Source organism: Nipponia nippon, unplaced genomic scaffold (assembly GCF_047370975.1).
Source record: "Nipponia nippon isolate SJK-2023a ecotype South Korea unplaced genomic scaffold, ASM4737097v1 scaffold_13, whole genome shotgun sequence".
In the NCBI taxonomy this organism is placed as follows: Eukaryota; Metazoa; Chordata; class Aves; order Pelecaniformes; family Threskiornithidae; genus Nipponia; species Nipponia nippon.
This window is the reverse complement of record NW_028262324.1, coordinates 6,808,009-6,821,749: the sequence shown is the minus strand read 5'-3', so window position 1 is coordinate 6,821,749 and position 13,741 is coordinate 6,808,009. Positions and strand designations below refer to the sequence as shown.

Sequence of the window (13,741 nt, the reverse complement as noted above, 5' to 3'; positions counted from 1 at the left end):
CTGTCGCTCCCATCTGGAGAACATAATATTTGACCTGCAGGCTTAATTTGCTGTCAGTCTCCCACATGTCCCAGGAAGGAGTCTCCATATTTTTTAACTTGAGGCTGTTGCATCTTGCCCAAACAACAGGTTTCCCAAGGCTGTTTCTTGAGCCAGATGAGAAACATGAAATAAATGAATGCAAAATAGACTCTTCTTCCTTTTTAACTAATACCAATAAAAATGCTTTGAAGAGAGAGTGCTTTGCAAGTGCTAATTAATAGGATTGTCATTGCAACTCCACATTGCCACTGCAGAGGAATCAGGCTGCAAAGTGCAATGTGTCACTGAAGACACACGTCTCTCTCTGGTTGTGATATCTTTTTATTGAGCATCTTGTTCTCAGCTGCTACTAGACGCAGGAAATCTCTTAAAGCTGGGAAGAGCTGATACAGTTTGTGCCTTGAACTGGTTATGCTTTTCCACCTACTCCTGTGAAGCTGCAGCTATTGCTTCTGAGCAGAAGTCCCTCCAGCAGCTGTCGGAGGGAGCTGGCTGCCGTTGCTGACTAAAGACTGCAATGGTTGCAAGGTTGTGACTGAGCAACTGAGGTGGTGGAGGTTGGGGCAGGGGATGCCTCAACCTAGGGCCTAGACTTTGTCCCCAAGCACACCAACCTCATGAAAGTCCTTTACTACCTTGTCTCTTCCTTTTCCGTGGACCCAGTGGAAGAAACTGCAGGACTTTAGGAGCCCACTGTGCTGTCTCTATCAAGTGTGGTCTAAGCACATCCCCACTAGACTATGAAGAGCGTTGTTTTTTCCTGCAAACCAGAAGTACCAACTTTTTTCAAAATACCTGGAAATAAACAGTTACATGATCCACTGAAATTCATAACAAAGGACAAATTGAATCCTTCATGCTGTGTAACAGCCATAAATAAAGGCTTTATGGCTGAGAAGTTGTAGGCAATGTTCCAGCAAAATCGGATTTATTCCTTCCCCACCCCCTGCAATATAAATCTCTGGAAATGGGGGTTCCAAGGGCTGTTCTGACACAACGTTAACTGCAGCTTCTTAAACCAGACTCCCTGCCAGTATTTATAGTTCACGTTCTGTGCGTGGTATGTGTGTATATAACTGCACCAGCTTTTACAGTTGATTTCTCAGTAGTCATGTGAAACCAAAACAACTGATGGGCTGAACTTGGAATCACTTGTGCATTTCTCTAATTTAAAAAAGAAAAAAAAAAAGTTTGCTTTGCTGTTAGGAAAAAGATCTCTTGATTAAAGTTGCTCTGAGTCGATGGTGGCCCAGCCTCTGTGAGTGTCATGTTTCTTCTCCCCAAAACCATTGGCCGGGTTTCCAGGGGAACCCTGCAAGATGGATTTCAACACCTGGTTGTACAGTTGCACAGCGAGTAGCTGCATGCTTTCTTCTCGCAAATGCCTGGCCTTACCTCTGTTTTCTGTCCACTCCAAAATTTAGCTCTGAGGTTTCATGAAATACATTCTTGGAATAATTAACCAAGCCCTGAAACTGCAGTTCAGCTCTGTCATTCCCTGTTAAGGAAGAACAACTCAATTCAGTGGATTTAAGAGCTAGATTCCAGCTTCAGGAGCCAAATATAGATCAGTAGTGGCAGTAGATCACTGTGAGAAACTAATAAATTGAAAGCAAAACTCTTCAAATGTCAATTTTGGATCAGCTGAGTATGTTGGTTTGTGCTCCTTTCTTGTATGCTTGGTATACAGTCAAAGATAGAAGCTAAAATGAGAAATTTGTTCTTACTAAGCAATTGCCCAAGTATCTTTTCTTAAAGAGGCTGACTAGTACTTCTGCCCAAGGCAGACAGATGTAGAGCCATCGACCTTTCTGCTCTTGTCTACAGCTTGTTATAAACGCTGAACAAAATGGTTTAAATTGTTGGGACCTGAGAAATGATATCTTTGAGCTCTGACCCTTCATAACCGAATCCAGACACTGAATGTCTCTGCTTCCACATATTTTATATGAAGCACCTGACACAGCAGCAAAAAATAACACAGGAATAAATCCAGCAGCCTGCAACAGTTTGCCTTCATTAGCCAAGCCAAAGGTCACCTTGCTGGTGTCACTATTAGTGTCTGGCCACTACCAGGGCCATTGCCTGCTCTAGACCTTAGCAGAGAGAGCATGCAACGGAGGGGAAGGTGGGGAGCCGGGTCGAAAGGCTCCCAATGCCTCTGTGGGGCTTTCTGTACCCCACAACCACAGTGACATCCCAAACCTGTATGTGCTGCTTTGGAAATTTAGTATAAACCTGAAGTCCTGGGCTTGTGCTACAGGTGCTGACATGCTAAAGCACAACAGAGCTGCTGAGGTGCTGGTATCCCCCCCTTTTTCTTAAGAGCTGCTTAAAATAAGACCATTAGCCCCAAGTTATCAGCAGCACAGAGCTGCTAACTCAGGAGTCACTTCAGCTTCCCATTGAGAAAGGGTAAGTGCATGTTTTTAATTACGGGCAAGCCTGGGGACGTTGCAGTGAATACAGCCACTTGCCCCCTCCCAATTCCAGATGCAAATGGTCTGTTCCCCAAATTACTGCTGACTGGCCTGGGATTGGGTTTTATTGCAGACAAGCAAGCCAATTCTTTGAGGGTGAGGTTAATTCAAGCAGCCCCATGTAGAGCCTTATCCTGCAAATGGTTAAATGCTTAACCATGCCTGCAAAAATTAGTCAAGTGCAAAGCTACCTTTCTAAGGGTTTGTGGGACTGAAGCTGTAGCCCCCTTTTCTCCCCTAGTTTCCCTAGTACTTTTCCCTGATGGAAAAAAAAAAAGTGAAGTTGGTGAATCTGACTATGACTTGTCCTATATTCCTTTTAAATATAAAACCAAACTCAAGCTGTCTAAAGATTGTGCTGTCTTCATTTATAGAATTAATTCAAACATCAGGATTCTGTTGATTGGAGAAAACAGCAGATTTGTCCCAAAGTGGCAAACCTCACAATATCAAAATAGCTCTCAAAACATTAAAATTAAAAAAGTCTGCTCCTACTGCCTGGTCAGTAAAGGCACCCTAGGAATACCAGTGTGCATGCTAGGAAACAAATCAGTGCATTAAATGTGTGTTATCCAAAACTTCTGATCTTTCTTAGCTGCTGGTTTAGGAATACAAATTCTACTGCATTAAGCAGAAAAAGGGAATAGATATTTTTATTTAAACCAGAGTAACTCAAAGTGGCCATAATAACCCATTTGTGTTGCTTTTGTACTTGGGTAATGAATGACTGTAGTATAAAGTGCTCCTAGTTTTTGCCTCAAGGTCTTGTCAATCATTACCTGATAAATAAAAACTTCAAACAGGCTCCTTTTAGCTTAATTGGGCAGAATTTCTCTCCAAAGGAACAGCTGAATACAGAGAATAATGTGCTTGTGGCAGCAATGGAAGTCAGCAGAGTATTTGGATAGAAACATACAGAGGATGCACATTCTGAGCTCAAAAGATGAGTCTTTTTGGTTTTACTTGTCCAGAAAGTGTCTGTTCCCGCTGCAGGCAGAGCTGAAAGGATTGAATAGAGCAGCAGAGGAAATCCCGCGGCCCTTGGCAACGCCGCCGAGCTGCGCTTGTGCAAGCTCTGCTCTCCCTCTCTGGTTCTAGGCTTTACAGCTGGCACTTCCATAAGAATCAGAAATCTTAAAATTACACTAAGGCTTACTTAAATAATTATCTTTTATTATATGAACATTGGCAGCAACGGAAGCCGTTTCCTGCGTAGGGACAAACGGATCCTATTGTCAGTACTGGAACAGATCTAAAACAGCTCAATTAAGCAAACATAACATCCTCAAAGTTTGGCCTGAAAGGAAGTTAGAATAACTGATCTATAAAATGTTTTAAATGTGCTTTAAAATGTCATTACTCAGATAAATCTAGCCGTTTCGAAGCTGGTTCACTACAGTTTTATGGCCCTGCCAGTTTATGGCAGCATACGTATTCATGTCAAGAATTCCCCTTCCAGAACAGTAGATGAGGAGACAAAGCCACAGTAGCGCTGCGGACCGAGGGGAGGCTGCAACCAGCTTGGGAATGGAGTTTTGGCTCCCAGGCTGGGAAAGCTGCTACAAAGCCTATCCAGCAAGTTGTGTGTGTTTGTGGCAGAGCTGGAAACCAACCGATATTTCATGATATAAGGCTGGACGTGTTGAAGTTAGTGGTAAAGCTTCTGTTGGCTGCAAGGCTGGCACTGTAAAGCAGGATGATTTTTTTTTTTTTTTTTTTTTTTAAATTTTTCCTCCACTTGCTGGAACCACCTCTGACTTACACTGGGTCTAAATGTAGAGAATTGGGACCATACTGAGAAATACCAGAGGATCCTCCTTCTAAAATTAGTCTAGGCATAGAAAAGCCGAGTAGGCATCAGTTTGGGTCAATAAAGATCTTTCCACTGATGCTTTGCTGGACTTCAGATCAGTGCATGAAGCAAATTTACTTATGAATTTGTAATTACTTGTGAAAGATGGTAGTTTAACTCCAAAATGCTGATGATTTAAGCCCCTGGATCAGCAAATACATCTACATAAACTGGCACAAATCTGCTCACAGTTCAAAGTAAACAAGAACCCAAAAATTGCTGTTATGCCCTGAAGATACAATGTTTAGTTAATACAGGGATTTAGGCCGTTATTTTTTTTCAGCTGCCTCCATAGCAATGCGGTGTGGTATCCACAGTAGGAAACCTCGTGCCAGCAGCATCTCTGAAATATGCTAAAACAATCTAAATTAGAAAATGTCAGCTTCTTGGCTGATGTTCCGTTGGAGTTTCTTTTTTCCTTTCTTGTGCCTCTATAATTTTATTGGGATGACTAAATCTCTGAACTATGTTAGCAGTAAACAGAACTAATTTACCCCCTGCTTCTTTGAAACAGCTGCTGACAGCTGCACTATAATTCAATCATGGATCTTTGCAGTGCAGTCTGCAAAACATATTCATATTTTTCTGTATTCTTCCCTTGCTGTTGTATTTGCACTGAAGGAGTCGCACCAAATAGCGATGCGCCAATTTTGCCCGTACATAGAGATTGATCTACGTGAAAACAGAGGCTTGAGATGAAATATTGCCCAGCCAAAAAGGTTCTTTGGACATGGGGGAGAATAACCACACAGATACACAGTGTTGTTGGGATATCTTTTGTAAAGTTGCAATGATTTATTTTACTAGTTTGTACAAAAGGCTTCTGACAACTGCTCTATGAAAAGAACCAGAAACTTGTGTGCATTTTTGCCAACTGTTAATAAATATCTTCTTAAATAAGGAAACAAATGTGTTTAGGAACCGAGAATCATTTTTCCTGGATGTGATTGAAAAGGAATTCAGAGATGGAAATAAATAATTCTTCTTCCGCTTGTGACAACTATTTACATTAAAATGTACAAACAGTGAAGCTGATGTTGAGCCTAGCAACAGAAATACAGAAATCCTGTTATGATGTTTTTTAAAAAAAAAACCAAACCACAAAACAAAAACAAAACAGAAACAATCCCCACATAATATTTAATATATGAATCCTATACAGCAAGATACCGTGGTCCAAGTTAAAAATGCAATACACCAACACAGTGACCACCAACACTGAAACACCCACAAGAAAAACTAATCCTTGACTACTAAATAGTGGAAGTTTAGGCATGTTTAGCTTTTAACTTTCTAGGCAGCACCTTAACTTCCTTTAGGAGGTTTACAGAAGCACTCGTGTATATATGTATACAATGTCAAAAGACGCTTCTAATCTGTGCGATTTCAATACCTCTCTCTAAGTAAGAGATGCACTGAGGGCAGTTTTGGCTCTTTATCGTAGACGGTCTTGTCTGCAGGCTCCAGGCAGAGATGGTGGTCTGGCTTCAGCTGTTGTCCTGCCATTTGGCCGTCTGTAACTACGTGGCCAAAGCCTCGCCTCGGGGCAGTTAGGAAGTTTGCCGGAGTCGCGCTGGACTGCCAGCCTGGTCCTGCAGATGTTTGAGTCACCTGGGTTGGAAGCCGGGCACATCTGGCAACGTGGCAACTGCTCACCGAGGCCCCAGTCCCAAACCTACCAATGCCATGGAGAGACTTCCACTTTTCCATGAGCCTAATCCTGCTACTGAGAAAACTGCTGGGAAAACACCAATTGACTTAAATGAGATTAGAATTAGACCATCAGAAACAAGTTTCCAATTTATTTCATAGACAGTATTTCTTTTCTTCCTTTGCCGATTCTTTTTAAAGTAAGGCATCTGGTCTGGATTTGATCTGTGTCTTAAAGGAAGAAGAGCAGCGAGCGATTTCCACAATCGGGTGGTTGCGTTCATTTATCTTCTTTCTCTAACTCTCCTCTAAGGCAAGGTATGGAGCCAAGTTCCCAGTGCGGCTGCGTTGCCCTGTCTGCTCACCGAGCAGAGAGAACGATCTCCAGCCATTTATTATGTTCAGGACCCATCTGTTGGAGGTTTAGGTTTTTGAAGTTTGGAGATTTAGAGCTGGGTGTGCTGCGGACCTGGCGTTTTATTGGACAGGATTTTCTTTTTTATCTCCCCGGTGAAATTTATGCCAATCCTACTTTTGTAATCACAACGTATGCCAAAGTGTTGAATTGGTTTGTGACTGGTTACTGCTACTTTGTATTCTTATTCACAACTTTATTTGAGTTTTAATTGCATAAGTGTGATGTTTGTGTAACCTGTGACTTTAAAAGAAGCAAAAAGAAAAGCCTTGAGGGGACATTTTCTTGCTCCTGGTTCCAGCTTGTTGGTGTGGCTCCTGAAAGGGATTTTTTTTTTTTTTTTTTTTTAAGGTGAAGCCAGTAATAAAGCAGGGGGTTTATTGTAAACAGTGACCCTGGGAAGTAAGGTTTCCTAGCTTGTTTCTAGCTGAACCTGTGTGGTGCTGGGCGTACGCCCCAGCTGACAGCACCTTCTGCACTTGAGCCTCCCTGTTTTCAAAAAACCATTGGAACTTGTTCTGTCAGTGAAGTCAATGGATATTTTCCAAACAGGAGCAGGATCTTGAGCTGGCTTTCACAACTCTGTAACTTGCTTAGGATACCCCAGCTAAACGTTAGGTTTAATCCTTGTTTCTTAACATTTTGCTGCTTTCCTGTTTCAAGTTCATAGCAAATTCAGATTCTTTCTGGTTGCTAGAGGAGAATTCCTTCCCTGTTGACACAAAAAAGTATACCCAAAAAGTCTTGCTCTTTCGAATTATTTTCCTCAGTTCTTTTGCTTGCCAATTAGAAAATTCTTTTTTTTTTTTTAGACTGATCTGTCCTTTGAATTTGCGTCAATCCAGATACAGCTTTTGCTACTATAATTTAAAACTGGAAGTTGCATGTAATTAATCTTTTTTTTCCCTTATGAAATGGAAGCAAATAGAGGGATGGAAGTAATAATTCTCTTACAAAATACCTGTTCACTCCAGGTATATTTTGTTCACTTATTTTATTGCAAACTGTGTTACAGGAACTACACACGCATTAGTCACAGCACATTCTCACCCTGGATAGATTATTATTTTTTAACTCACAGTCAACACTGGTGAGTTTGCAATCTTCAGAAAGACTCATTTGCAAAAGTATGTATTGTAGGAGCCAATTTTGTAGGCAGATTTGGTTTTAAATGGTTTCTCTGGCTCGTTTCAGTTTACAAGCTCATTGTCTGTAATAAACTAAAACAAAATGTGTTCAAATGCCACTTAGATCCAGAAACTGTTCCATTGTCTGAACTTTCAGAAGCCTGGTCCTAAAAACCATTTGGGATTTTTTTAAACCCATTGCTGGAGTGCTAACCTTTTCCCCTCCCCCACACAGCCATACAAAACCACTCTTTACAAATAACTTTTTTTTTTTCTTTCCTACAAATCTAATGACAGCCACATGCTCGTACCACCATGTTCCTGTATTTTTTTAAGATAACATTGGAGCTGTCATCAAAATAGAGCACTGAGATGGCATTGAGTTGTGTAGGAGCACAGCAGGGTTTCGGCACAGTCTCTGGGTTTATAAAGTGAACCTGGGGAATGAAAGTAGAGGCATGTTAAGATTTACTTTTCCCCTCTCCTCCCCCGTATTTTTCTTTCCCAGGCAACCTTCTGCCTGTCTCATACACTCACTCAGACATGTTTTGAACCCCGGCTTTGTGTACAAACATCTTGAGATGTCCCCTGCACGTACAGAGGCTGACGCACGCACCCAAGACGGATCTAGTTGGAAATCTTTCAGTGAGGCAGGTTTTTATTAGAAAATTCCCATTTGCCAGAGCAGTCAGCCCTCTCCAGAAGCGTACCAGTTACGATAAACTCTGCGGGACATGTGGGTGAGGTTTTGTGAGAAATCCCATCAGCTCTGGGTGGGGGCCCCTGTCCCTGCGGCTGGCAGCACCGAGACCCAGCTGGGGCCAAGGGCTCCGGGTCCCCTGCGCTCCCCACTGCGGGACCTCCAAGGAGAAGGGGAAAAAGCAAATAAAAAGCAATCTACCAGGAGAAAAACGTGCAGATATTTCTTCCCTTGGAATCGTGGACGCTTCTGGTTTCCCTAATGCTTTTTGCAACGTTGTCCTTAGATGTGCACGGGACATGGGATGTAGATACAAAGGTGGAGTGAGCCTCCTCGTGCCCTGCTGATGTGTGCAGGGGGCCTGGGCCGCTGAGCTGGACCCAAGCTGGGTAGGGGAGGGTGTCCAGGCAGGTCAGCTGGGGGTGCTGCATAGCCGGGGCACTCGGGACTGGCATGTCTTCTGGCCCGTGCCAAGAGCTGTGGTGCATTGGCTTTGGTGACACGGCTGGGGCTGGGTGGCCCCCAGCCAGCAGTCCCCCTGAGCACAAGCGCTGTGTCGTGAGGACACGCCAGCCTGGGGCTCCCATCTGGACATCTTTGCACAATTTCATAACAAAAATACACCCCCAGAGCAGCTGAACTGTGTAATTTTGAGATTCACCGACCCCTTCCTCAGTCTACCCCCAAATCCGCTTTTGGTGGCAACCTACAGTGGATCCTTACAGAGTTTTCCCAAGAGATGCTGATAGTGGGTCTCACATCATGCTCTTGCCTTCCCGTGCAGTGGGACTACACTACCATTAAGATGTCTATCATAGGGCCTTTGAAACTAGAGAGAGCATGTCAATGCTTGCAGCAAAGGCAGGGTAATAATTCCTAGCCAACTATTAATTCAGGACACTTGGCTAGATATGTTTAGCCAGATGCTGCAGGCATCTTAATGAGCTAATGCAGACCTTCCTTCTCTTGTTAGCTTAGAGATTTTTTTTGTGTATAAACTTATTTCTGAGTAGCACCTATCAGAAATAACTCTGTACTAGCAGTTACAGTGCACACCTACCAGTGTCTGTACAATGGCATGATTTGTAGCATTCATGTACGAATTCAACGGGAAAGCACATTCTCCTTCACAGTAATAGGCAGCGTAGCCCTCCGGAGCGATGATCCAGTCCTTGATTAAATTGAAGATATTAGATTGTGGAGAAAGACAGAAATAAGGTGCAGTGAAACAAAAAGTAGAACGGCACATAAATCTAACAATTCATACATCTACATACAATTACAGTAGCCTGCAAAGTAAAAATCTGGTACTCTGGCCTTTCCAATGCTATCTAATACACCTCTCGAGCGGCTGCTTTTCCTGGAGGGACGTATCCCACTTTGCAAACATGCCCATAACGTAGCTGGGCTTAGTTGTTTATCCATTCAGCAGTGTCCTCCCAGCTGTCCACAAGGATCACCTCACCCATCGCTGAAAGCAGGTACAAGCTTTCAGAAATGAAAACGTGTTTAACCAGGTCTAAAAGAATTGATAGATAAAAATGGAGAGCCGCATGTGCGTTCAGCACTGCCAGAGGAAATTCAGGGGGCCACAGTTTCTCCAAAGGACGTGTGTTGAGTTTCTAGCCAGTCTCACACTAAATATTTGTATACCCTAACTTTGCAGAAATGCTTCTTAAGTATGCTAAAGGCAATATACAGTTTTTTCTCCCCGCAATAAAAAAAAATACCTAATTATTGGCTTGTTCTCACTATTGCAGCTCAATAAGTGATGTTCGAAGGCACCCCAGCTCGCCCCCCGGTCACTCACAGCCCTTACCTGCCACCCCAGGTCCCTGAAGCTGACGTAGAGCTCGTGCTTCTTGCAGGCTTGTCGCTGGTCGCTGCTGCTGTTCTCTGTGCGGGGGGGAAAGGGGGTCTGTAAGGCCCCAGCACCCACAGCCCTCGGCAATGAGGGAGCGTGGCATCACTGCTCATCTGTTGCACTTGTGGCTTATTTTTCTTTAAACATTTTCAGTTTCAGTCATAAAATAATGGCTGGGTTCTATACATATGAAATGCCCCTCTGAGAAAATAGCTTTTTTTTTTTTCCTTTTTTTCCCGGGCTTCCTCTGACCTCATGTTAGCAAAAAGCAGATCTCTCTGATTATTGCCTACTATACAAAATGTGAAAGGAGTGATAGGGCAAGGCACCATTTACCTATTTTCTAAATTTCTAACTGTCTTTGAATCACCTGCATTACTGGTGATGGTTGCACCTTCAGGCCTACAAAGGCAACGTATGACATTAAGGTAACGTGAAATCTGTTCTTCTGTCCAGTGCAGCTGGATCCAGATTACAGACTTCTCGCAGTGAGTAACAATGCTGAAGCCAAAGAATAAAGCATGGGTCTGAATCGGGGATCTGACCAACCATGGCTATCAGTGCAGTTTTAAAGCTGTGTCCATCCTGGGCATATAGCCTGAGCTTGGAGACCCAAGTAGAAGTACCAGAAAATATTTTTTTCAACTCTTGTTGTTGAAAACTAACTCAACATGGGGTCCCCAAGCTGGAAGGAGGACATTGGTTACAGGGACTTTTCTAACCTACGCGCAGAAGTAAGAAATTCTTTTGTCCATTACCCATCCTTTAAAAATTGAATCGATACAGCAAACATGATAAAAATGCACAATTAAACCGTAGACCGTCTATGCTTAGGGACCTGCAAAACCCAGAGCTTCGAAACATAAGCCATGGAAAACCATTTTAAGAGACTCTAGGATTTTGGGTGAGAGGTACAGAAATACCTACATGTGGGCAGGTCAGAGAAGCCACACCTATCACCAGGGCTGCAGAAAAACATCACTAGTTCTAGGACAGGAGTGACCTGATTAAATATCGGGAAGCTGCAAGAAGACTGATGGGAGAGAGTTCTCCCATAGCCTTGCAGGTTACCCCAAGCAACCCAAGGCAAAGGTGAGTCACGTAAGACGATGTTGTGCCCTACGTTGTACTTCTCCTTCCACCTCTTGCAAGCTCTCCTTCCGTTCAGTGAAACGCCCACAGAAACAGAGCTGGAATTTGCCACTGCCCTCAGCGGAGCTGGCCCTTCCTGCTGGGAAGGTCACCAAGGGCCCATTATTCTGAGGTATCTCGTAATTAAGCCACGTTTCTATTTCAAATGCCTGACGGAGTTTTCTTCCATATTAGGAAGCACAGCTCCCCCCAAAATAGCTGCGGTTATCCTGAGCAATGAATGGGTTTTCCTCTTCCATGCAAAACTTTTGGGACTACTAAACTTCTTGGGGGCTAAACTTAAAATCCCAAACTCTGAAAATCTACAGCATTTTGTTTCAGATCCACTGAAATATATCATTGTTTTGATCATGTACTCATTGGATTAATGTAATTATCTTACATTTCAAAATAAGAATTTATTTCATGTGGGAGAAACAGATTTTCTGGTTAGATGGCTTTTTTTTTAATATTGGATTAAGAAATTCCTCAGCTTAACATTGTTTCAAAGAAACATTATTTTTCTAATTTTTTTTTTAATAATCCCTAATCCCAGGTAGTTTCAAACCAGCAAGAGAACACTAGTGGTAGACCAAAGAGAAAACAAACAGGCTGAGTATGGGAGAAACCGCTCCCATCCAGTGCCAAGCCCAGCAGAGCATTATCCCACACCCAGAAACACAGACCCGGCAACCCGCGCTGTACCTGCGATGTTTGACACCCGGAAAGCTTCCTGGTTCTTTGGCGTTTTTGATCGATTCTGGCTCCTTTGCTTCCCTCCCGTGGAGCGAATACTGCGGAGATGGACCTCGGTGGCTTTGAAGAAGGCTACCGTGAACGGCTGCTTGTTCTGCGGGCCGTGCCTTCCAATGAGACCCGCCAGTTTGGGATTGATGCTTTGCCCTTAGTAACAGAATGGACCGATAAGAGCGCTTGCAGTAACTTTTCATTTTCAGCAGACATAGTAAGGGTAACAAGGAGAGCTGCTGGCTGGCTGCTAAGGGTGACTCCTAGGCATGTCTGTATGCGGCGATCCACCAAGGGCCTGGACTTAATCGGCAAAGCTGCTTCTGAAAAGAGCAGCTCAGCACAGCTAACTTCATTTTATATCTGCATGTAAAAGTTACATAAAATAGTCCTACATATAATTATTTTACCCTAAATCCGCTTAGCATTAACTTTTCCTGCATTCTTTAGAGGGGTTTCTTTAAGTTCAGCAACCTATAATTTGAAGAGATCCTATAAAAGTTACCATAAAACTCAGCCCATAGGAACACTAAATTCCCACTGGAAGGTTATTAACTTAAAATAAAAATGCTTTGTATGAAATGTTGACAGAGTTCCAGATATACTGTAGCAGAGAGAAACAAATAGTTCAGATGTTTAGAGACATTTTGCTTATTGCTGTATCTCAGCACTACTGTGTGCGGTAACTTTCTTTGAAAACTGTTGATTACTGTTCATACTTCCTTCATCCTGGGCTTTTAAAATAATTTTATTTTTGGTAAAAGATGATTAGGTGGGTTCTCTGTACAATTAAATCAATTATTTACAAAAGATGCAAGGAGCGGCTGGCAGCAGGAAATTTAACATTTCTCCCTGTTGCCTCCCAAGGGTGCCTGGGTGCTGTCATGAAATCCAGGGGCGAAATCCAGATTTATTCTGTTCCAAGCTACTGAGTACTGCTGCTAAGTCAAAGTTATGTTAGTGGCTCTTGTGATCCTTTTGCTAAGGACAGAGCTGGGCCTTGTCAGCCACAAACCAAATACGCCCAAGGATGGCTGACACTTTCCTAGAGAAGCCCTGAAGAAGCCCAGAAGCCTGGCTGGGGGGAGCAGGTGAGGGGCTCTGCAGTCCGCTGGCAAAAATTTCCTTATCTTACTAGTTTCTGACTATTGTGGGAAAAGAAGCTGGTAACCTCAGGTATTTCTAGGTAATATTCTATAACTGCTGTTTTTAAGACGAGTAAAGTAAATGCCAAGGCTTATAAATTATTGTCTTTATGGAATCGTTTCCATCTTTGCTCTTGCATATGGCCAAAAGATTGGTAAAGGTGACAGACCCAGAAAAGGGGGCTGTGGTCAAAGCTCGAGGCCAAGAAATGGACCGGCCTCGGCTGGAGTCCATTCTCTGTTTTTGTAAAAGTGTGCAGCCCAGGGAGCAAGTCTCAAGCTGGAATATATGGGATTTGTGGAGAGGACTGGCTCAAGAGGTGTTTTAATGGGAGCACGGCAGCTTGGCAGCGGGACGGCTGCCCGGCGTGGCCAGGTCCCATGGCACGCCACCTGCAGAGGAGTGGGGCCAGGCCTTGTAAACCAGATAAAGCAAAACTAATCTCAGACAGGGCAGCAGGAAAGCTTGGGTGAAAATAGCAACTGCAAAAACTCATGTACGCAGATTTATATGTGGACACACATCAACAACTTCTTCACCTTCTGCTTAAGCTCCTTTCCGGAAACTTGTCCAAACAGTTTTCATTT

At 43.2% G+C, this 13,741-nt stretch overlaps 1 protein-coding gene across 1 annotated transcript in view; it reads right to left on the bottom strand.

The window, feature by feature from the left end:
• Positions 1 to 5,173: 5,173 nt before the first annotated feature.
• The window catches only part of BMP7 (bone morphogenetic protein 7), a 48,377-nt gene continuing 39,809 nt past the window's right edge, over positions 5,174 to 13,741 (bottom strand). Inside the window, exons 4-7 of the mRNA XM_009465502.2 lie at positions 11,967 to 12,164; positions 10,086 to 10,162; positions 9,327 to 9,437; positions 5,174 to 8,003 (exon numbers count right to left, since the gene is read on the bottom strand). Coding sequence (XP_009463777.2) covers positions 7,854 to 8,003; positions 9,327 to 9,437; positions 10,086 to 10,162; positions 11,967 to 12,164 — 536 coding nt within the window. The 3' untranslated portion in view covers positions 5,174 to 7,853. The remainder of the gene's footprint in view (positions 8,004 to 9,326; positions 9,438 to 10,085; positions 10,163 to 11,966; positions 12,165 to 13,741) is intronic.